At 44.7% G+C, this 23,771-nt stretch overlaps 1 protein-coding gene across 1 annotated transcript; it reads right to left on the reverse strand.

Moving 5' to 3' along the window:
- Positions 1 to 666: 666 nt before the first annotated feature.
- Positions 667 to 16,343, reverse strand: col1a2 (collagen, type I, alpha 2). The gene is made up of 50 exons (XM_055513094.1): positions 16,143 to 16,343; positions 13,769 to 13,777; positions 13,465 to 13,517; positions 12,970 to 13,053; positions 12,528 to 12,584; positions 12,369 to 12,413; positions 12,222 to 12,275; positions 12,069 to 12,122; positions 11,929 to 11,982; positions 11,774 to 11,827; positions 11,342 to 11,395; positions 11,196 to 11,240; positions 10,867 to 10,965; positions 10,589 to 10,642; positions 10,234 to 10,332; positions 9,777 to 9,821; positions 9,510 to 9,608; positions 9,369 to 9,422; positions 9,168 to 9,275; positions 9,022 to 9,075; positions 8,753 to 8,851; positions 8,509 to 8,562; positions 8,305 to 8,403; positions 8,171 to 8,224; positions 8,036 to 8,089; positions 7,860 to 7,913; positions 7,556 to 7,609; positions 7,432 to 7,476; positions 7,246 to 7,344; positions 6,988 to 7,095; positions 6,856 to 6,909; positions 6,691 to 6,744; positions 6,015 to 6,068; positions 5,812 to 5,865; positions 5,586 to 5,693; positions 5,237 to 5,290; positions 4,977 to 5,030; positions 4,655 to 4,816; positions 4,448 to 4,555; positions 4,166 to 4,273; positions 3,946 to 3,999; positions 3,746 to 3,853; positions 3,563 to 3,616; positions 3,302 to 3,409; positions 3,072 to 3,125; positions 2,887 to 2,994; positions 2,532 to 2,775; positions 2,202 to 2,386; positions 1,877 to 2,119; positions 667 to 1,730 (listed from the first exon to the last, which is right to left on the reverse strand). The coding sequence occupies exons 1-50, from the start codon at positions 16,210 to 16,212 to the stop codon at positions 1,584 to 1,586; spliced, it is 4,080 nt and encodes a 1,359-aa protein (XP_055369069.1). The 5' UTR covers positions 16,213 to 16,343; the 3' UTR covers positions 667 to 1,583.
- Between the last annotated feature and the right edge of the window lie 7,428 nt (positions 16,344 to 23,771).

Raw genomic sequence — 23,771 nt, forward strand, 5'->3', positions numbered from 1 at the left:
TGTAAAGCCAAAAATACAGTCATTTGATGATACCAGTAAAGGTCCAAATGTTGGTAGTTCCATGCTGCTGCTGCTCAGTGTTCAAAAGTATGATTCTGTCTGACTCGATCCAACTTTACAGCAGCATTGTTAAAATGTGTCACAGTTCCCTCTAGTGGTTTATTCAAACTCCTGCTGAAGACCTTTAATTTTTTTGGTGCTTTAAACTCAACCTCAACCAACACTGTGGTATAAAATTAAAGTTTTCTCATAGTCTGCATAGCCCAGTTTCCTCAACACACTAAACTCAGACAAAACGCTTTTCTTTGCTTTTGCAGAATGTTTCCATGTTGAAGTATGCATCACTACAACTCATGCCTTGATCCAAATCACAGAGAATTTATTTGGATGCAAAAGCTGTATTATGCAAAAAAGCAACATGAGAGGATATTTACAAGAAACAATGCACGTTAGTAATCATACATTGGCATGAACAGTGTAAACAGAAAATCACTGTACATTAAAATTGGCTGTGTAGAAGAAGGAGAGGGGGAAATGTAAATGAAGATGCAGTGTTGCTTCCACAAAAGGATGATAGTTAAATCACCACTGACTAGACTAGAACCGAAATACAGTGACAGACCTTCAGAGGTGTCATTAAAACATGAAAGCACTTAAGTCTCTGAGTAGTGTGTTTTGGAACATTGGACATGCTTTATTTCAGAACTTTTCACAATTTATTTAAACATCTCACATATACAAAATAGGTACAATAGACTTTGTGGTGTCATTTTTTGAGAGAGAGAGAGAGAGAGAGCGGCCGCCAAAAAACCATTGAATGAAAATTGTGTTGCCAGTATGAAGCTGGCTGTGGGATTGGAATCGAAAGCCTAAACAAAACACCAAAACAAAAAGAAAACAATAAACCTTCTAGACAAAACCAAAGAAAACAAAACAAAACAAAGTAAGACAAGAACCAGACATCAGGTTTAGGAACATAGGACCTGCTTAAAGTGGGGGAGTATCAGGGGACCAATGCAACACTCCTCAAATGTCAATACAAAGTAATACAGTAAAAAAGTGGTTCGCTCCACAGCTGCATACTAGCACCATATACGTCTGCTTCAAGTAACTGAGCACCTTCCAATAAGGGACAAAGCTCGAAGCATTAGAAGTCTTAACATCTCGGTTGTGGACCCAGGTTTTGTCAATATTATTTTCTTTCCGTACAGGCATGAGGTAGTTTAAACCTTTTTCGTGGAAATTGTGGTTTTAAACCTCCTCGATGGAAGATATACAAAGACCACAGAGTGATGCATACTTTCAGCGTTTTTATTACACTTCTTTTATTTTTTACAAAAGGATGACATGATGTCCCACAACAAGGTGTTTTCCCGCGTCCCTTTGGGTTGCTGTATTAATTTGCATTGCACAAACGCTCCATTCAGTCCTTTCAGTCCTCTCCGATAGTTGCCCATCTTAAGCAAGTGGATGTTCAGAGAGAAATCAGCATTCGGTATAAAAAAAACAACAAAGAAAGAAGGGCAGAGATTTCGTTTTTTCGTTCTTTCTCTCTTTTTGGTGTTAATTTATCATGAGTCTATTTATTTGAAACAGACTGGGCCAATGTCCAAACCAAACTCCTGATCAGCTCCACCAATGTCCAAAGGTGCAATGTCGAGGATGGGCAGGCGAGATGGTTTATTTGTTCTGTACTCAATCACTGTCTTGCTCCACTCACCAGTGTGTCTCTGCAGGGAGCAAGGAAAAAGGGGACTTCAGACCAATGACTAAACTCAGTCTAAAACTGCCTTTGGTTTATACTTCATTACTAGAAAATCGAAAAACCAATGAAGGTAACAGGGAAATCCCAAACAATCTGACTAGAGATACTTACAGTGCAGCCGTCCTCCAGCACGGAGAATGTGAAGCGGCTGTTTCCCTCGGCCCTCAGCTCCACATCGTTGGAGCCCTGAAGCACCACAGCCTTCCTCAGGTTGCCGCTCTCACCATCCATGTAGGCAACGCTGTTCTTGCAGTGGTAAGTGATGTTCTGGCTGGCCTGGTTGGCAAGCAGGCGCATGAAGGCCAGCTGGGTGGCCATGCTCTGGGGGCTGAGGGTCTCGTCATTGTAGGTAAACTGACGGAAAGGAAAGAACCATAGTCAATATTCTGCAACTTGTCTTTTTAGCAGTTTCCAGTATTGTAATTGAAATGCTCACCTCAGTACCACCGTTGATGGTCTCTCCGAACCAGACGTGCTTGTTGTTCTCTGTGCTTCTGTACCAGTTCTTTTGGGCAATGCTTTCTGGGTGGGCATAGATGCAGGTCTCGCGGGTGGTGAAGTCACAGAAGACTTTGATGGCATCATTGGGGCATCCTTGGTTGGGGTCAATCCAGTAGAATCCTAAAATAAAATCAATTGTAGTCTTTCGGTCAAATCTGAAGACGTAACAAGGCTAAACAAACTAACAGCATCCATAAGATATGTTTTGCTAACGCTGGTTGTTTGTAAGGACATTATCAGCAGGGTGCTGTGGAGCTGAGCTTACCGCTGCTCCAGTCTGGGTGGCTGAGCTTGATGTCACGGCAGGTGCGGGCGGGGTTCTTCCTGGATCCCTCAGGAGTGAGGAGGTTCTCAATCTGTGTGTTCAGTGACTTAATGGTGGCATCGACCTCGTAGTCCTTGGCTCTCAGGGCGGGCTGATCAGCTCTGTACTCATCATATCCGGAAACATCATATCCACCACCAGAGGGGCCGGGAGGTCCGGGTGGACCGGGAAGTCCAGGGGGACCCTGAGATAGTCAAGAACGTGCATTAATATTTTATGCTTTGCAGATGGTTGTTTGATGTACAATATCGAAATTATGTGCTTAAGCAGATAAGGACATAAAGAATATGCTTACAGCAGGTCCAACGTATCCTGGGGGTCCACGAGCACCAGGAGAGCCAATAGTACCATGGGCACCAGCTCTGCCGTCCTTACCAGCGGGTCCGTGGGGTCCAGCAGGTCCCTGAAAAGGAGATCATCGTATAACACTAAAATACTTTGGCTAATAATTAACTTAACAGTAATTAGGGTTTAACTTACTCTTTGTCCAGCAGGTCCAGAAGGTCCAGAAGGCCCAGTGTCACCAGGGGGTCCCTGTCAAAACAAAATATTGCATAGATGAATCACAATGTTCAGTAGAGGTAGTGTCAAAAGGATTTCTGGTCAGTTTAGTGTTTACATCCTTGTACTATAAAAACTGCAGCTAACACATCTATATGCTGGTGTAAATATCAGAAGATGTTGCTTATTGCATGTCTGCCGTCACTCACAGAAGGTCCGGGCATTCCCTGGAGACCAGCATGTCCACGGAGACCCTTCAGACCTCTCTCTCCTGTGTCTCCAGCAACACCCTTCTCACCACGAGGTCCAGCAGGTCCCTACAGTATAACACACACAGTACACAGTCAGGAACATCCTACAGTACCAGTTCAAAAGATTACAATTTATGTGCCCATTGTATGAGATATAGATGTCCACACACATACAGTAATAGCATTGCTCGAGTTTTACAGTATATATAATGTACTTACAGCGGCACCTCTAGCTCCAGCTGGGCCAACAGGTCCAGCAGATCCTCCTGGGCCCTATAAACAATAAATTATACAAACAAAAATGTGTGAAAAAGGTGGTTGATTGCATGATTAAGATTGATTTTGTGTCAATTTACTGTCCTACTGTTTATTAATTTATTTCAGGTTGCTGTCAGTACATACAGTCTCTCCACGGTTTCCAGGTCTTCCGGCAGCTCCTGTGGGTCCAGCAGGTCCAGGGGCACCAGCAAGTCCAATGGCACCAGGGGATCCGGGCTCACCACGATCTCCCTATATGATGGGAAACAGTATATTGGGGTCATCTCATATTACATGTGTACTTTGTGTACAATCAGGCGCTAAGATGAATTAAAAGGTATCACCTTGAATCCAGCAACACCAGGACGGCCAGGAGGTCCATCGTTACCAGGGTTACCCTGTGGATGATAATCAATAAATTAGCCTCGATGTTGGCTTCTGTTAAACTGTAGGTTTAATATCAGGTTTTTATATAAGGTTGTCATAGCTGAACAGATTTCAATAAGATACTTAGCCTCAACTCTGGTACCTTAACATTTTGTTGTTTGGTTTTAACATCCTTACCTCACGTCCAGCCTCTCCCTGAGGTCCGGTCATACCAGGCAGGCCAATGTTACCAGGGGGACCTCGGGCTCCTGGGGGACCAGCAGGTCCAAGTCTACCAGGCTCTCCCTGTGATAGGAAGCAGAAAACAATAATTGATATAGGAAATGATTTCAGTATAGTGTTAGACCTTGTAGAAGGTGCCTTAATACAAAAACTAGCTTGAAACTTAAATTTCCTCACACACAGACATTCTTACTGTACATAACTGTAATGAGATAGGTTAAATTGACTTGTACTTACCACAGCACCAGCGGCACCAGGTGTACCACGGTCTCCTCTAGCGCCAGGCAGACCAACGAATCCCTGACTTCCAAGAGATCCAGAGGGTCCAGGAGCACCAGGAGGACCCTACAGTAAATGGAAACAATACATATTAATGTTTCTAATGAATAAAAATAAGATCAGTTATAGTTGTTTTGTCTGATAAAAAAATACAATAAAACTTACAGCAGGACCAGGTTCTCCAGAGGGTCCCTTCTCTCCAGCTGGACCAGGTGGTCCAAGCAATCCCTGCTCTCCAGAAGCACCAGTAGGACCAGGATCACCACGAAGACCACGAGGACCCTCCTTACCGGCGGGACCAGCAGGACCAGGGGGTCCAACAATACCCTATGAAAGTATAAGGACTGTGGTCAAACATCACATGTGAATGTTTTCTCTGTGCAGTGTCATGCAGGAGCAGCATGTATGAAAGTTAAAGAAACAATAAAACTTAAAGTTGTATTTTGTTTGCATGAGAAGCAGCAGTAGTGTTGTACAGTATACTTACAGCAGGTCCAGCAGCACCAACTCTGCCAGCAGCACCAGGGAAACCAGGAAGACCCTGACCGCAAAAACATACACAATCAAAGGTTACATGGCATCTGTTAAGAATGTATTAATACCACAATATAACAGTAAAAACCTTTCACTTAACTACCACAAAAGTATAATTTAATTTGCAACAGGTTATCACTGATGATATTTCTAATCCATTCTTATAATGGTTGCTGTAGCAGAAGAACGAGACGAGTGTAAGTTAATACTCACCGTAGGACCGTTCTCTCCACGGGCACCAGTAGGTCCAGCAGGGCCAGAAGGACCCTAGATGAACAGGATCACATGATACACAAGAATCAGACATAATTCTGTTTCAGCATTGCTCACACTGCATGTACACATATACTGTAAGTGTTTTATCCCACAGATGTTTAAGCTTATGATGCCACTTCATAATACTGTATTGCTTACTGTACAAACAATATTGTATTATATATATATATAATGTGTATATATATTTTTTTATATTTACTAATTGAAATATATATATTATTGAAATATTGGCTAAGTATAATTAGATCAACCAAGACTGTATGTGCCCAGATAAAGTGGTACTAACAGCAGGTCCAGACTGTCCAGCAGGTCCAGCGGGTCCAGAGGGGCCAGCTTCTCCCTTCACACCAGAAGGTCCACGCTCTCCTCTTGCTCCAGGCTGACCATCAGCACCCTGTAGAAAAGAGGAGGAGAAGCAGGGTTACTTCTGTATCTGGGCTATTGTGATGCTATGTTTGCACAAAATATACATGGGATATGTATTTCTGTAAGATAATTGGCTGCTTGCTTACAGGGGGTCCAGCAAAACCGGGAGATCCAGCAGGTCCAACCTCTCCACGCTCTCCCTATGGATAACAATCAGAAATTCAGAACATCAGAACAACACTGTATACACGACATGCTAAAATGCCTGTGATATTAATATGAAGTAATTGGAGAGTAAGCGGTATTGAGCATAATATTTATTACAATAAAGAAGAAGGTGAGTACTTACAGAAGCTCCACGGGGTCCAGCAGGGCCAGCAGGGCCAAAAGCACCACTCTCACCCTGTAGGAGACAAAGTGAGATTTTCTTTAGCATCATTTCATCAATTTAACTGTATTTGTTTTATATATTGCCAGTGCTGCTGCTAGGTTCCTGCTCCAACAATGATTTTGATAAGCAATAAAAACATGTGAAAACACGTATGAGCCTAATTGCATAAAATTGTAAAGTAAAACACTTATAACCTTCTATGTAAGTCATTGTGTTTGCTGAATTTATCCTTACGTCATTACCACTGCTTCAAGTGAGAAATTGAACAATACTATCAAACAACCATGAGGTGGCAGCGTTGAGGTTCCATCTTTAGATACGCTGGGGGTATTCCCAGTTAAGGTTACAAAAAAATGGGAAATCCAAATTTGTGGAACCGTCTTAGCTGAGCTTTTATCTCAACAATATGTAACGGTTTTCTACTGTAGGTCACAGCTACAGGATCAATCTGCCATATTTGGGTCAAAACAACCGTATATAGGTCACAATGTACGTTCCTGTTGCAAGGACAGAATGAAGAAATCATCTGTGTTTTGTTGTACTATACATTCTAAATACTTAAAATCTATGCTATCTGTATAATTACTTTTGTCGCAAATCTATCTAAAAAAACATAAAAATAACACCTTCTTACCTTATCACCATTGGCTCCAGTGGGTCCAGGAGGTCCAGCAGGTCCAGGCAGACCCTAGAATGACAGATGACCCTAAGAATAAAGGTCTGGTTGCTACAGTCAAATGTCAAGTGACAATATTTTTTAAAAGATGATCCTAAAACCCTATTGGAGAGTTTAACTTACACGGGAACCATCTCTTCCAGCATTGCCATCAGGGCCTTTGTGTCCAGGCTCTCCCTACAGGGAAAGAGAGGGTTAGAGGGAGTAACACTGCACGGCAGAAGAATTTACAGGTAGCTGAGTTTAAGAGTTTACCTTTTCTCCCTTGGGTCCAGGAGAACCAGCTGTTCCACGCTCACCGGGCATGCCACCAGGTCCCTGGTGTCCTGGGGCACCAGCAGCTCCTGCAAGACCAGGCTCTCCCTGGAAACAAACAAGACAAAGAGTGTTTAATATGATTTTCTACCACAGAAAAATTCATTTGCACAGCTATTCATTTACATTCAACATTTACAACAGCTATTAAGCTATACTATTAAGTATATAACTCTCCGTCCAATGTCATTATTTTACCTTGCCACCATCAGGTCCAGGTGCTCCAGCAGGTCCACGGATTCCAATTGGTCCCTGAGGTCCAGCAGCTCCAGCTACACCGGGGTTACCACGCTCTCCCTAGAGGAACACACAAAAGTAGTTCAACATATTGTACTGTTAAAATATTCTACTACACATGATCAGCAAATCAATGGAAAAAAATACCTTGCCACCAGCAACTCCAGGAATTCCCTGGTCTCCTGGGATACCCTACAGACACAATAATAGTTAGGAATGTAACTTTAATGTGCTGCATAACTAACTCAACGCATGCTTGTGTATTACTTACTCTCTCTCCAGGCTTGCCAGCCTCACCGGCGGGTCCAGCGGGACCAGGCAGACCCTGAAAATATCAAGCCATGGTGAACACTAAGTACGAAACTAAAAGAGTTGTTACATTGTTCAATATATAGCCAACTCACACAGTTTTTTGTCATTGTGTGGTGTACGTGTATTATTTTGGTTATTACAGCAAATACAATTAATTATCAATTGCTGTTCGTTATGACTTTAAAACATTGCATCATTCTCTATAGTACAGTAAAGTAACTTTAAAAAGCTGATTTCTATGGAAACAGATGATGAATCCAAACCTGGAAGCCAGGAGCTCCAGCAGATCCTTGCTCTCCCTTCTCACCAGGACCACCCTAAAGACAGAGAAATAAATCAGTGCCAATGATGACTATGGTATTAAGATTTTTGCTTTAAAAAAGAGGAATCTAATTTTAACTAAAGGCAATATGATATATATGTATGTTAAGATACGTACAGCAGGCCCAGTAGCGCCAGTGGCTCCATTGTTACCATCAGGACCAGGGGCTCCCTAAGAAACAAATATTGGGACATAATGAATTGCATTACAATTAAAAACACAGACATTTGTCTAAGAGGCGTTTCTACTTACTCTCAGTCCAGTGGGGCCAGTACCTCCCTTCTCACCAGGCTTACCAGCCTCACCCTGAAAGTGGGGGAAAGATGCATCAAGCAAATGTTTAGTTCCAAACGCTCATTTTCTGGTTTTTGCTATTTTCTACTCACAGAAGGTCCTTTGGGTCCGGGGAAGCCAATGTTTCCAGGCTGGCCTCTAGGTCCAGTAGGGCCAGGAGGTCCACCACGACCATCTTGTCCAGAGGGACCCTGCCAAGAGGAAAGAAGGATGTAAGTATCAGCTTATAATAAAATACTGCTAAGATTTTTAATACTGCAAAAATGTAGAACAAATTAAGCTGCAGGTTTACTTACAGCAGGTCCCTCCTTTCCTGGGGGTCCAGAGCTTCCAGGGCTTCCAGGGAGACCCTATCAAGGATAAACCAGTGATTAAAATATATCCACTGGTATTTTTTCATTCTGTTAAAGCTTGGCTAACAACCTGTCACATTTTGCTCATAGTATCAGTCTAATATTTCACTATCACAGCATCAAACTGAAGTCGGATAACTCACACAGAGACATTACTGTCAGTGTGCAAACTAAGCAAAAGACTCACCCTGAGACCAGCTGGGCCAGGCTCACCAGCACGACCAGCATCTCCAGGAGGACCACGAGGTCCACCTGAACCAGTGGAACCACGGGCACCAGGCATGCCCTACAAGAGGAGGATCAAGTAGTGGTAAAGACACTTCCGAATTTATCACATATTTGTATATTGTTTTTTATCATGGAAGTAACGGGGTACTTCACGTTTACATCCATGTAACCTATTTTCAGATTTCAGTTACTACGTGTGACACGGAATTATATTTGTAAAACACTCACAATGGGACCAGTTCTTCCCTCAGCACCAGGCACACCACGACCACCAGGAGCGCCCTGTTGGAAACACAAAGGTGTTAAGAGGTGGTCCAAAAAGTAGCTTTTAATTATTTGGGTTCAGTATCAACTAAAAGAAATCTGGTACTCACTCTAGCTCCACGGAGGCCAGCAGGGCCACTAGCACCAAGCTCACCAGTGGGGCCTCTCTTTCCCTCCTCACCCTGAGATCCAGGAGGTCCCTGAGGTCCAGCGTTACCCTGAGGAAATACAAATAGAATTGAGTCATCATCTTTAAATGCTTTAATTTCTATAATTCTTTAATAAAAAACATGAAGAGGGTGTGAACTTACAGGCTCTCCCTTGGCACCACTTTCTCCCTTAACACCCTGAGCACCAGGATCTCCCTAAAACAGTGGACATAAACAGACATTAACAAAGAGCAATTTTTTATTGTTGTTGTTGATGACTGTGGTGTGTACATGTGTACTTACAGACAAGCCTCTAGGTCCAGCAGCACCCTGAAGGCCCTGGGGTCCAGGTCCTCCTCTTGGTCCAGGGAAGCCAGGAGCTCCAGTAGTACCAGGGGTGCCCTAGATAGACATGATATGACATTAGACATTAGTGACATCATATCATACCTGTATGCTAACAACAAAACTAAATAGATAATAATTGGGGTCACCTATCCAATATATTTGCATCTTGCATGTGCATTGTAGAGTGCGTCAGAGGACTTGTGGTACAGTTTGAATACTTACAGCAGCTCCCTTGGCTCCATTCAGGCCATTAGCACCAGGGTTACCCTATAGAAGAAAGACTAGAAGTAAGTCTTTAGAACACAGTCTTAAAAAAATAACAGAAAACTGTTTTACTAATTTAGATTTTATATAGTTCCAGTAAGTTAAATAAAAGCAATATTGTAATTTGACCTTATGTGAATCTCCAAAGCATTCTACTGTGAAATATATGATGGTGTCAACAATTTATTAAAGGGAACTAATATCAGTTACACCGGCATAGGAAATACTGTATGCAAGCCATAAAGTAGGCACAGACACAAAGTGGCACTGCCTTTAACAGCATGGAAGCCCTTTGACTTCTAGTGATTTTAATGGTGTCAGACAGGAATTATTTACTTTTATTTTTTGTTAAGTTTTTTTGTTTACCAGTGACACAAAGGTGATTGATGAGTCTGCGTGAAACATGACTACTTACAGGGGGACCAACGGGGCCAACAGCACCATTAGGACCGGGCTCTCCTCTGGATCCTTGGGCTCCACCTGGGCCGGTAGGTCCAGCAGGTCCAACGTCTCCCTGTCGAAGAAGAAAACATTTTAATAATTTAACAATTTACCAATATTAACGACATCAAAAATTATATTAGTACTGTTAGCTATGTTGCCATGCATTTACACTAAATAGAGGCCTGTCGACAATGTCACTTCCCTTGGGGATTCTGTGTAGGATTTTGGGATGGATGAATACTGTAGCTTTGTCTTATAACTTATAGTGTAAGTAATTGAGATTCGTTCTGAACCATGAAGCATTTGTAAAGTGATTTCATATTCACCTTGGGGCCGGGGCCACCGGGGAAACCTGGGGGACCAGCAGCACCAACGGGACCCTGGGTAGAGAATCAGCAGACCATACTATACATTAGTATATGCCATACAGGTCAAAGTTCACATAAAGGTGAAAGATTACATGGTTTGTTTAGGCAAAAGTGCTTCCTCATGATGAACAGTATGTACTTCAAGACACAGCCATAAACTACAATGACATTTAGATGCTTCTAGAGTTTCATTATTACAAAGGGTCTAATTAAACTTTCTTAAAGCCAGCACTCACAGCAGGGCCACCGGGTCCAACATTGCCATCAGCACCACGAGCACCAGCGGGGCCAGCAGGGCCAGCACGACCTCTCTCACCAGGCAGGCCACGAGAGCCCTATGAACATACCAAAACACACCAGTCAGGGTAAAGACGTTCTGTACTGTAGGTCTGGTAGAAGATGCATTGTGTAAGAAAAACTGGTGCAGGTTTCTGTTGTGAGCAGTATTCTTTCATTTTACAATGGCAGATGATGTTAACACTGGTGTAAAATGAATCACTCACACAAACTTCCATTATTAACAATGTGTGTATAAATGTAAAAACATGATTGATTATAAACTTACAGCCAGTCCAGGGCTTCCAGCTGCTCCATGGGCACCAGGCTCGCCCTACAGGAGAAGCAGAACATGCTAATGACCTAACTGTATCTCAAGATTATACTTTTTGCTTCCTACATGCAGAGCAGACATGAAGAAGAAGTCTTTCTTACCTTGGCGCCAGCAGCACCCGGCTCTCCCTTGCGTCCATCCAGACCAGTGTAACCCTGACACACACACACAAAAAAGTGACCGCTTGAGGTGATGCCTTATATCTCATACGGCAAAACTGAGTAAAATGTTAATGCTTTAATCCAGAGATGAAGGCAGGAAAGACAAGGAAATCAGCATCCTGCTTAGCTGTAGGTCCCTTGTATAATATAATTTCAAAGATCCCAGCACTGATCCTTTTACTAAATCTAATCACTTTTTTCTTCCGGGCATTTCATTGCTCAACATAAGCCAGTGGGAAGGATGTTGGAATCCAGAATCTCGCTCAGTGTGGAGTTGAATGTTCTTTCAGACTAGTTCATCGCTTCCTCTTGGCAGGAACAAGCAGGTGGAAAGTCAGGTGATCCTGAACACAGGACTGGGTGGACACTCACTCTGTGTCCCTTCATTCCGGGAAGTCCAGGGGTTCCGGGGAATCCACGAGCGCCCTGCAGTTCAAAACAAAGTCAGGGTCATTCTATATTTGCCCCATACTTGTCTGTTTGAATCATTTTGTGTCAGGCATCATGTAATAGTGGTGGGCTCATACCTGAGGGCCGGGGACACCTCTATCTCCGGGCTTTCCAGGTCTGCCATTGTTTCCCTGTAGGTCACCAAAGCAAACTTTACCATTTGAAGTCCAAGCAACAACAAAGCAACAGCTCTGAATAATCTCCATAAGGCACATACGTCTTCTCCAGATTTGCCAGGGGGTCCAGGAGGGCCACGAGCACCAACAGGGCCCTGGGAAAGAAAGCCACAGCATTAATCTTGCAGCTACCACGATGGCATCACTGAAGCTGAGCATAACTAAAAAGAGAATATTTTGGAAGATAATCTTACTGTTTGTCCGGGCTCTCCGGGCTCACCAGCATGTCCGGTGTGTCCCTGAGGTCCCTGTTAAATTATAGAGGGCACAGCATGAGCGTCACACACTGTGGGCATAATCCGAACCACTTATACAGAGGATCTGCAGGTGTTTGCACTTACAGGGGGTCCAGGAGGTCCGGGAGGGCCTCTGGGTCCCATCAAACCCTGAGAAGAACAAGAAATAGATGATCAATCATCACTAAGTGAAGCATTATCAGGTTTAAATCCATGTGAAATATGAGTGTCATGCATGATTGTGTTTGTGCCGGGAGTCCACACCATGGGTCCAGGGCCGGCATCGGGAGCTTTAGCACCGTCATACTGAGCAGCAAAGTTCTGTTAGGAAGCAAAGCAAAACCACAGATGAATTACACGGACTAAAGCGTACAGGCTTACTTATATGGACGCATGCAATATAATCCAATTATTCCAATGCAACAACATTAAACTTAAATATATTGCTAATAGTGGTAGTTCCAGCTGCTGTCACATTTAAGAAAGACATCAGCAGGCATCAAATGTAACTGTGGAGACTTGGATGTAGGTTATGGATATTATCTAGTCATAGCTTTAAAAGAGCACAACACTGTGGCTAAGTACCACCAGCCGACGGCTGGTCTGTATGTCACAGACTCACAATAAGTCAAATTACAGACGCTCCTGCATTATCAAAGCTTTCCGAGTACACATTCAGAGTAAACACACTCAACGGCAGACTTACTCCTCCGAGTCCAGGGGGACCAGGGGGTCCAGGGGGGCCAGGGAGTCCGGGTTTGCCATCTCTTCCATTAGGGCCAGGAAGACCCTGTAAAATACAAACGACAGAGTGAGTAAACAGCTGTTCTGATGTAGGGATGCTGCAGCAAAGCAAATCTGTGAATCTTGATGGAGTTAGAAACTGTAAATGAATATGGATGCATGAGTAAACTAGGTTATTAAGGGATCATTAGAGGATATAATAGGTATAACAGTACGATGAGGGCTGTGTATAGTACATATCATATTCAACCATGTCACTAATGTTGTCTGTAAACATTAGGCCTATGGGTGATGTCAATGCAGGGGTGTGGCAAGTTGAGGTTAGAGGTCAAATTAGAACAACAACAACAACAGAAACGATGCCAAACGTGCTTCATAATTACATAGAATCACACAGCTTCCTCTCCAGCAGAAATCACAAGTTATATATAAAATAGCTTGTCGGAGTTGAGCTTACCCTGTCACCTCGAGGTCCTTTGTCTCCTCTGGCACCCTGCGGCAGAGAAACCACTGAGTCAGACCAAAATGCGGAGCAGATGGCCCAGTTTATAGCCTTAGCAGCAAGTCAGCGTCAAAGTGTTCCCGCGGGAAAGCATGCCAGTATCACGTCAACTCATCTAAACAGAGCTACAAGGTAAATGTGACGGAAAAGGTTAATGTCAATGAAATGTGTCTGGACTCAAACTCGACCTTTCCAAAAGGCATTCAGTGGCGTCTGTATGTTTTATGTGTCTGATATGACCTGGTGAGATATGAACTACACTGCGCGACTCCCCATTTATTAGAAAAGAACATAAATAAATATAAGATTTATTTAGTCTTTTCGGGGATTTTCAGGTAATTTAATGTGGGTATTTAACTTCTGCGTTGTTTGATGATAAGCAGATCAGCATGCAAATCCATTTAATCAACTCCAGTACGTGGATGCACTAAACATCCTGTTATGGACACGGGACTTGAAATGAAACCAGGTTACTGGTAAACCATCAGCATATGCACAGTCAAGCTCAAAATAGCAGCTTGGTGAAGCAAACACCCGGAGCTGTGAACCTGCTCGTAGCAATTCACATTTAGGCAATTTCAACAGTGAGCAGAATCATTTCAACGAACACTGGATTAGAAAGGTCTCGGCCTTAATTAACAATGGAAGCTGCAGCTCTCACTTCCCGTGTTAAATCCAATTGAAGGAGCAGAGGATGGCTCTGGATCAGGATCTGACCCGAAGCTCCCTCTGCCCCCTCTCCCTGCTGTCCTCAGAAAGGAGCCTTTGTGCCAGGCCCCAGTGGTGCCTCAGCCTGACGGTTTTAGCTTTCACTCACACAAGCCTTAGCCAATAGGACCCTCTATTCGAGGACAGGAAGGGAGAAAACTGCAAGAAATATTCTGGTTCGGAGGGTTCGTGAATGAAATGATCTGCCACCGTTGAGACTGCTCAAACTGCCGGGGACGGGACATGCAGAGGCGGCACCATGGCGACACGGTAAGGCACGGTAATGCTGACTTTAAGGCAGGCTGCCCGCGTGCTCGTGTGCATGTGTACTAACCAAGTCTGTGGCGTCGGAGACGAGGGAGAGGCAGACGGGAACAACAGGAGGGCGGGGAGAGAGCAGAGGACAATTCTCTGTTAGAACATCGCAAACATTTTTAGAGCATCACCTGGAGGAGACACTATGCAGTTTCCATCCAGCTGGTTCAGTGTGTGTGCATTAGAATTAACAACAGGCATCGCTGGAAATAAACCTAGACGTGGGAAAGCATCACTGGGAAAGACAAAGCTGTCATTTTGGCATTTTCATCAAACTCCACACTGCATCCAGGACCAAACATCTGGGCCTGAGTCCATCAGAACCTTAAACTACTCTACACTGTCAACAGCACCTTAAACTATGCCTCATTCAAACCTAACTAACCACCTATATTTGTTGCCACATATGAGCCCAGAGAACCATGTCATGCTGTCTAACTGTAATGAATGTGAGCCTCAGAGTCAGTAGCATTCCATGTAATAATGCTCTGTCTGCTCACAGGCCTGAACAGGTAAATCATGCCCTGAGGATAGAAATAGTTGGGCTGCTGATGCAAACACAATGAGATCTGCAGCACTTCAAATGGTGACTGTCTGGTTAACAGCTTTATTGGGTGTATTATTTGTTATGGTTGGAAGTTCTTGCTTCTTAATAAATGTTGTTTTGAATGTTGTATTTTCATCCTCTAATCAGTGTAAACTTAATTTGTGGCTGATGTTTACACGCCTGATTCACAACTATTCTGTCCCATCTGAATCAGGACCAGCTGCTGGTAGGTGGCTGTGGCGCCGCTGGGACCTCCCCATGAACTCCACGCGTCATGTCCAGCATTGGCCACAAGGTGGCGCACCTTCAAGTAAGGTGACACTCATTACTTTTACTTTACATTAGTTCAATTTCTCTAAATTGTTGTTAAATGTGAGAAACATTTCAATTAAACTCTATTAAATTCAAAACTTTCTCAGCTGATTCTCAACAGATAACGCTAATAACCTGTTTAATGACTGTTACCTCGAATGAAAGTATTTTAGATTAAATACATTTAAATACTTATAATATACTGTAATTTCTACCAAAGCTTCAAAAAGATCATTTAAGCGAGCAAATGGAAGAAAGTGTAACTGATGCCAAACAGATGTTTGCACCTGTGGCCACCAGGGGGAGACATTGCTGTTTCCTATTGAGAGGATTCTTTTACTGGACGTCTGGATGGAACAATGTGTACAACGCCCCATAAAGTTTTCTTTCCTAGGTCTGAGAAAAATGCGCATACAACCTATTTTCCTACGTCTAAATGCACTAAAAGCACTGAAAACCAACTCGGACCGCTACTTAAACGCCCTTTGCAAAGCGTATAAACTTTTATCGGCGGTGCAACTTCTCCCTCTCGGAAACTAAACAAATGATAATGATTGTATCCTCCGAAAAAAAAGGGATGAATCCGCTGCCAGAGCTCAGTCCGATGAGTTTAAATCAGCAGTGCTTTGAGCTGTCTTCACGTTGACCTTGAGGTTAGTCCCAAGTAAAAGCCAAGCGCAAGATCCTCAAGCAGTGGGACCCCGAAAAATATCCGTCACAGAAAAAAAAAATAGCAGATATTGAAACTTACATTGACATGATGCTAGGTATGAAGTTACTGCAAGCAGCAACAGAATCCGGGTATCCACAAAGCTGAGCATGTCTAAGCGGACATGCAGACTCCTTGTGCTGCTGAGCCCCTGTGTTTAAACCACCTTCAAGCAGGCATACAGTTGTGGTGACGAGTGTAACTCCAAACTAAGCAGAAACCTGCTGCCGTGATGCTAGAATAATAAAGTTCTATCAGGCCTATTTATATGGCAGGAGGGTCCCTGGTCTGCGTGTCAAAAGTCGGCCCCCCGGCCAATGAGAGCGCAGAAACCCAATCTGACTCCCATCCCTCCGCGGCGCGCGCTCAGTCATGTGGTCCTGCATCTCCCAGCCTCCTCTCCACCAGACAGCGTTTGGCAACGCTTCGGCGATGATGACGACTGCAGCGCTTTAATTGGGTCCATTCTTTTTGAGGACGTGGACAGCGTCGAGGTTTAAAAAGGAGACGCAGGCCTGCAATTTCTCCCTGTTAGACGGGACGGGCTGCAGCGAACCCGCTCGGCGGATCCGCTTGGCGCACAGATTATGCGCGCAACGCCGCGCGCCTGCGCCGCTGAGCTTTATCGATTTTCTTTCCGTCGGCGCGCGTCATTTGATCAACAGAGCGCGGCGGTTTGGGATTTTAATAGGAAAAGTTACTTCATGACTCTGTTTTCCTTCGTGGGTGCGTGGATTGTGGCGTTTTCACACGTGGACATGTCGCAAAAAACGCAATTGCGCAAATACCATCGTATTTTTCTGCGCATATTCGTGTCACAGCGCAGCCGTGGAGCCTTAGATTCCATCCGGCCTCTAATTCCAAACGTGCTTTTAAATAAAACAGCCCCGTTCCTACATCTGATGTTTCTCTAACACAGCTGAGAAAAGCTCTATGTGGTTAAACTTTAAAAGTTCCAGTCTGAAAAAAAAAAAACACAGGTGTGAAGAAGAGAGGGCTCTGGTTTCAGACCTCCACCCCCCCTTTCTGAGCAGCTCTTACCTGCCCACATGACCAGACATGTCATCTACTATAGTGCCACTCCAGCAGCTCAGCGCGGCCCTCGCACCGCCTCACATTATGGTGCTTCACTCCACCGCTGCGAGCGAAGCGTGAAAATAATCCTGACAATATTTTCGCAGCAATGTTCAAAACCCTTGAATAAAAAGAAATGCTGTGCGTAATAAATAGAACAGGTGAAAAGGAGCGTGATGGTGTGTCATGGTATCATCTATAACATGTGTGCCGTTGATCACAATGATAGAAAGTGAGAGTTTAATATTTATCCTATTAATCCAAAGTCGTTGTTATGTGAGGATCTCTTACAGTTTTCGGATTAATTTTAAACCGCTCATTCTAAAACACAGCCAAGAACCTCACCTCAACCCTGCCCTGAGTCCAGCCATAGAGACACAAAGGAATAAAAGAAGGGGAGGAGCGAGGGAGATGAGATGTGTCTCAAAGATGGCAGCGCTCCCGCTCACTTACATTCTCATGTTTGCCGAGGAGCCTTGAAGGCTGGAAGGAAGTGAGGAGCGCGGACAGGAGGCGTAGGGAGTCAAAGATGGCCGCAAAGCTCCACATCATCAGGCTTTTATCTCTCGCCTCGCATCGCGTTCCACACGATGCCCAGAAATCTTTGTAGAAAATTAAAACTCGCTCACTTATAAAGCTTGAAAGATACATTTTAATCTAAACGAAAGGAAATATGAACATATGCTGGATTCAATTATTATGAGATTATGAGACTTTAAAGCAGCCTCCGTCACACTAAGTTACCTGCATCTGTTTTGAACTGTTACAGCTCCAGTTTCCTGTCACTCAGGACCAACTGTGAAACTGTAAAAGCCACAAAACCCTTGGAAACAATTAAAAAGTCTGGCAAAAACATTGTTAAGCCAATCAAGGCTTGAGCTAATTGATGCAATCACCTGAACTCTCTGACCTCAGAGACAAGGATTAAAAGGCAGAGAAATGATGTGACATTTAATGATGCTATCGTTTTATATGTTTTGTGAGACCTTCAGCCATTCCTCCAGAGGCGCTGCGCTCTGATTGGCTGCCTCGCGTCTTTCCTCACTGGCCTCAGTCGCCTCTTGCATTTGCAGCCGGACACAGACGGGGACTGTCACAGCCCAGAGGATCAAGACCTCCGAGCTCAGATTGAAACGCATGTTGTTCACACTTCAACTGTGGCGATGGATGAGGCAAATACTGATAAAAAACTGATACTGCCTGAAGCAGCGGACATTAAAATCTGATACTAGTTTATCAGCGCCTCCTGCATCTGTTTAGCCAACACACACACACACACACACACACACACACACACACACACACACACACACACACACACACACACACACACACACACACACACACACACACACACACACCTGTTCTCCTTTCACCGAAGGGATGGGAAGAAAAGGACCAAAAATAGTTTGAGGGATGAAAGAAGCTGAGAGCTGAGACACACACAGAGCTATAGGCACTAATTAAACAGGGTACTGTATCCGTGTATGCACGCACACACGCGCACGCACACACACATTAGCAGCAGCAGCAGTGGAGGCAGACATATTCAGGAGCGGTTGAGGTTTCCAAATTACAGCCTGTGATCCAGGCCGTTTTTCTCTCTCTGTGCCCTGAATGCTTGTCTCAGAAATACTGTAGGAAAAGCAGAAACAGCGGGTGAGCTAGACTCCGCCTCCGTCCAGAGGTAAAGCCCCAACATACATTTATTTAGTTCACAATGTTTAAAATGATCGATATGCACCCAATATTCACCAGATTATGAAGGTGGACGGGATCGGAACTGTCAGACCTGTCCGTCCGATCGCACCAGGGCTCAGAGAAGCATTCAGCCCTGCAGGCCTGAGCGCATATCAGCATGCTGAGGCCACCGGCGCTGTTCCCTCGGCTGGCAGGGAGGAAGGAGACGGGGGAGAGAGGGGAGAGGCAGGCGCACGCCTTCACGGGGGACGTATCACCCGGGATGTGTCAGGAAAGACCATTAGCAGGAAACAATCGCATGGACGATGAGGGCTGTTGGAGCCTGTGGTGGTCAAATGAAAATGGGAGCAAAGACAGTTCCTCCAATAGGAATTTGGACGTGAGAATCCCAAAAAAGTAGCAGGCAAGAGGGTGAAAATCAAAGTGGGGAACCTCCCTTGGCTGCCTGTAACACATGGTTAGATTTGCTTGTGTGTCCACATGACTCACAGTCTGGTCAGCAAACGCATAATAAATGTGACAGAAATATCCTCACAATGTCACCAGAGTCCACGGCAGGCGGCTAATTGCTAGATGGAGCTGGGCCGCGGTTTTCAGGGAGGAAAGAGGAGTCAGAGTCGGAGGAGCGAGAGCAAGAGTCAGATCTGGAGGCTGAAGCTTGACTTTTCTTTTAAAGGCTGGAGGAAGTTCAGTGGACTGACTTTGGTCCTCGTAGATTAAAGTCAACTTTGATCCCCAGCGCAGCTGCATTCGCTGTAATTCACCGGTTGCTGGTGATGCGCTGGCAGTTAAAGGGTTAAGTGAGCACAGTTGCGGAGGGGAGAGCAGTCAAATCTTTTCCAGATTACAGCACACATGAGGAACACATTTGAGTGAGTTCAGCTGTCTGGAGTTGCTCTCTCTCTCTCTCTCTCTCTCTCTCTCTCTCTCTCTCTCCCTCTCTCTCTCTCGCTGTTGTATATCATTACACACATCTGGGAAAATAGCCACAGAAGCACGGATGGCACCAGAAAAACGAGAGACAATGGAAGTGAAAAGTGTGCATTGATGAACTAGAAATAAAATGAATTGAAACATACTACAACATATTGAGCCACTGGAACGTAGGCCGAAGGCCGGTGACATCATCACCACTCTCAGTCTCCAAACAGTCAGCAGTATCAATATCAGCTCAAGTGGAAACCTGAGAGCGTGACATCGTTAGCTCATCCCACCGCTGTGCAGAGACTCCGCCCCTTCCTGCAGTGTTATTTTGGTGGGATGGACGTCGACTGCTCGGGCTTCAAGGAGGAATCTCTGCACTTCTTTTTTCCAGGATGGAAACAGTTGTTTCCCTCAGTCCCGGCTCCACATACCACAGTGCTATTAGCTTCTATTAAGTCAGGCCTCGAACAGACGTGGGTGCAGGTATATTTTAGTAATGGCTTCTAAATGCTAAGACACGAAGGGAGCAGAATCCCTGCAGTGAAAGGCGGCAGGCGGGAGTTATGGCGTGAGGTCAAAGGTCAGGAGTAAAAAGGCCATTATGCATCACTCAGAGTCAAACATATGCCAGTCCCCTCCTGCCTGACCTCAGCCCGGCCCCTGTCCACAGCCTGTGGGAGGTAGAAGACGCACAAATGACTTCTCGTTATTTAGAGGTGAACTGCAACCCTGCACTTTAACACAATACGTAGATGGTTGCAGGTATAAGTCCAGCGCCTCTCGAACCTTTTTACGGCGTCTCTGTCCTCACGGCAGCAGTGTGTGTGACGAGCAGGAAGTAAAACGACTCCTCCAGACCTGCACTTGAATGATTTCACAGATGGGACGGAGGAAAACGTCGGACCAATCGTTGGAGGCAAAGCCTCTGGTGCAACAGAAAACACATTGACTTCAGCCATGTTGAATTACAAATGCATGTTGAACAGCATCTGATTGAATTTGCTCATAGCTCTCCTTGGCAAAAAGTACTACATACAAGTACTATCGCACACTTGTTTTAAACTAAAAAGAAAAAAGTATCTTTTAAGTTCACTTTTATGCACATATATACTAAGATGTACCGAACCAAAGATCAAGTATACTTGGTTCCTACCTGCAAGTATAAAAAAGAAGGTTAAATGTTTTTTTTGTCTAGATTTGTAATTACACTCAAGTATAGTTGACTTAAACTGACCTAAACTTTACAGAAAAGTCTAAATATGTGAGGTGAGTTGAGTTACCTGAATGTATAAGGCAGGAATATTATCATGTAAAATGCATAACGTGCTACTGTACACGCACAGTGTGCCGATATTTGATGTGCACATTTCAGTTTAAAGCCAAGAACATTCTTGATTAAACCCAGTAAACCACCTTTTACGTAGACAGCACTGTTGCATCTTTTCTTAGGTCTGTGACATACAGCTCCATAGACGTCTACAAACTTCTGACACTTGGACAAAAAACCTTGCTTTCATTTACTGTTTCACATTGTCTGTATTTTACTTTAAAAATGTTAAAATGATTTTTTTTCCATAAATAACTGAACTCTTCAACTTCAAAAGTATACTACAATAACCTACAGGTGTACTAATAGCCTGTACTGTATGTAGTACACTGATAGTTTAGTTGTTCAGTACAGTTAGTAGCCTGGAGGTACAAGCAAATTTATTTAAGTTTATTTAAAATGCAGTTTATAGTGTATGAAACATGGCATATTCTGTCCTTAAAGTTTACTTTTCAAGCTTTTAAAATATACTTCAAATGAACCTTTGGGGACTTTAGAAATATACTTCAGTATACTTGATCAAATAAACTTTTAGTATACATTTACAAGGGTCTATATGAATGTTGCACTTTTTCATCTGGTGACGTCACACAGTTGAGAATCACAATAAAGCGGTGGATGCTGCCTTCGCTTGAATCGGTCCTGGCTGCACACGGTCAACCTGAGAATGAATCACTGTCATTTCCTCGGGGCTGTGCTGGTGGAGCCTCTGGGTTATGGGCTTAGGAGCCCATCAAGCGTCTGCCACCTGCTCTCGTCAAACCTCCACCTGCCACATAAAGCGCCTGGTGGCTTCAGTCTGGTGAACCTCCCCGAGGACGGGGGGACGGAGCCTGGGCTCAGCTTGACCTTTGACCTTTCTGTTCCTACAGGCCTCCGCCGCTTCCACGCGTTCGACGCGTCTGCTTTGAAGAAAGTCGGGTTGTGAGATCCTTCGCGTTTTATTCCGAGGCCGAGTCAGTTTTTCCAGCCGCTCAGCCAATGGGGGGGGGGGGGGGGGGGGGGGGGGGGGTGATCTAAGTGGAAGACACCTCTGTTAGCAGCAGGAAAACCAGCCAGTGTTAGTCGGCTTTACAGTAACAAAACAAAAACTAACTCATTAAGGATTTACTGTAGCACAATTTTTTTAACTCATCACTTTGAACTACAGTAGGTCTTTGCTTTTTACTGCTGGGACATTTCCCCCTACACACATGGAAGGGCAGCGATTTAAAGGATGCTGATGACCAGAAAGCAAATCTTAGTCAGTCTGACTGTACAGAACCTCAGGTTCAGTTTATTTAGGTTAATGACCCACATTTTTTCTGCCTTCTTCTGAATCTCCGCCTCGCTCTCGCTGAGTCCCACAAGCTCCACATCACCACTTCTCCTCCTCCCACTGTCTTTCTCCTTCAGCCGTCTCTTCGTCTTCTTCCCGGGTCCACGGTTTTGGCTCCCAGTCCAAATGTTAGGGTTGGCCGTCCAGAGAAAACATGACGCAGAACCCAACCGGAGCGGAGAGGGAAGCTGGTGCTGGACCGTTCTCTGCATCCTGCGATAGCGCTGAGCTGGTGGTTGACACGGGTCCCTGCTGCTTCATGTCAAATACGAAAAAAGGAGCACGGGTGCCCTTTGGTTGCAGCCTGGGAACAGGCCAATCTGAAGTCACAGCGTGAGGCTTCTCCTGCCTCTGACTGGAAACAAAGGCTATAATGAGCCTCACAGGTAGAGCCTGTTAGAAAGGCCTAGTGTTTTACTGACTTCAGTCAATTTGCAGACTCAGTGTGGGAACATACTGTAAAAACATGATCAAATACCAAATATATTCTATGTATATGTATATTTAGTGTGTGTTGTCAGGACACAGTCTCTCTATTACAGTAAACGTGGGGCATCGGGAGCGTGGAGCCCACTAAGGTGACACAGCTAGCGTCTGTTAGCGAGCGCGCTCTGTTCATAAACGTGCACAAGTTAACTGTGTGATTGCTGCACTAACTACTCGCTCCAGTCAGGGTTCCAGTTCGCCTCCGCCGGCATCTGGAACCCATCACACGTTTTACAGAGCCATGTGTGAGCGTATGAGTCTTAAAGTGGCAGGGGCTGCTTTTCCCACATTACGTTTGATTAGTGAAGAGCCCCCCAACACCCACCACCACCACCACCACCAGCCCCCATCGCTGGGCCTGACCCGGGGACAGACCGGGTGAGGGGACCCGGCTCCTCCCGGGCTGTGGTCCACCCTCAGCCTGCTGTTCTCTGCATATGACAACGTGAGGCGTTCAAGGCCCATCCTCCAGAACCAGGTCCGGTTCGGGCCATCATGCTGCTGTAGGCCCGGGTCCACCAGGCGCGTGTGCTGACCTCCTTCGCTGCTTACATTTGGAGGTTTGGCCGACGATGGGAGAAATTCCATTTGAAAATTACAGATGTCTTCTCTTTTTCTTTTTTTTCCGCCCCGGTTCTTATGTCTGGTCCCTCCCTCTCTGGAAAATCACCATCACACTGTAGCAGCCGCTCTGTGAGTTAGACCCGACTCGAACGCGCTGACAGAACTGCCTTCTTAAAGCTGCGCCTTTTTACTTTGCCGTCCTGCTGATTACGGGCGACATTCCTGTATTTACACGCGTTTTCAGTGCGTGGATGAGTCAGATGCTGTTTTGTGGAGC

Source organism: Betta splendens, chromosome 11 (assembly GCF_900634795.4).
Source record: "Betta splendens chromosome 11, fBetSpl5.4, whole genome shotgun sequence".
Taxonomy (NCBI): domain Eukaryota; kingdom Metazoa; phylum Chordata; class Actinopteri; order Anabantiformes; family Osphronemidae; genus Betta; species Betta splendens.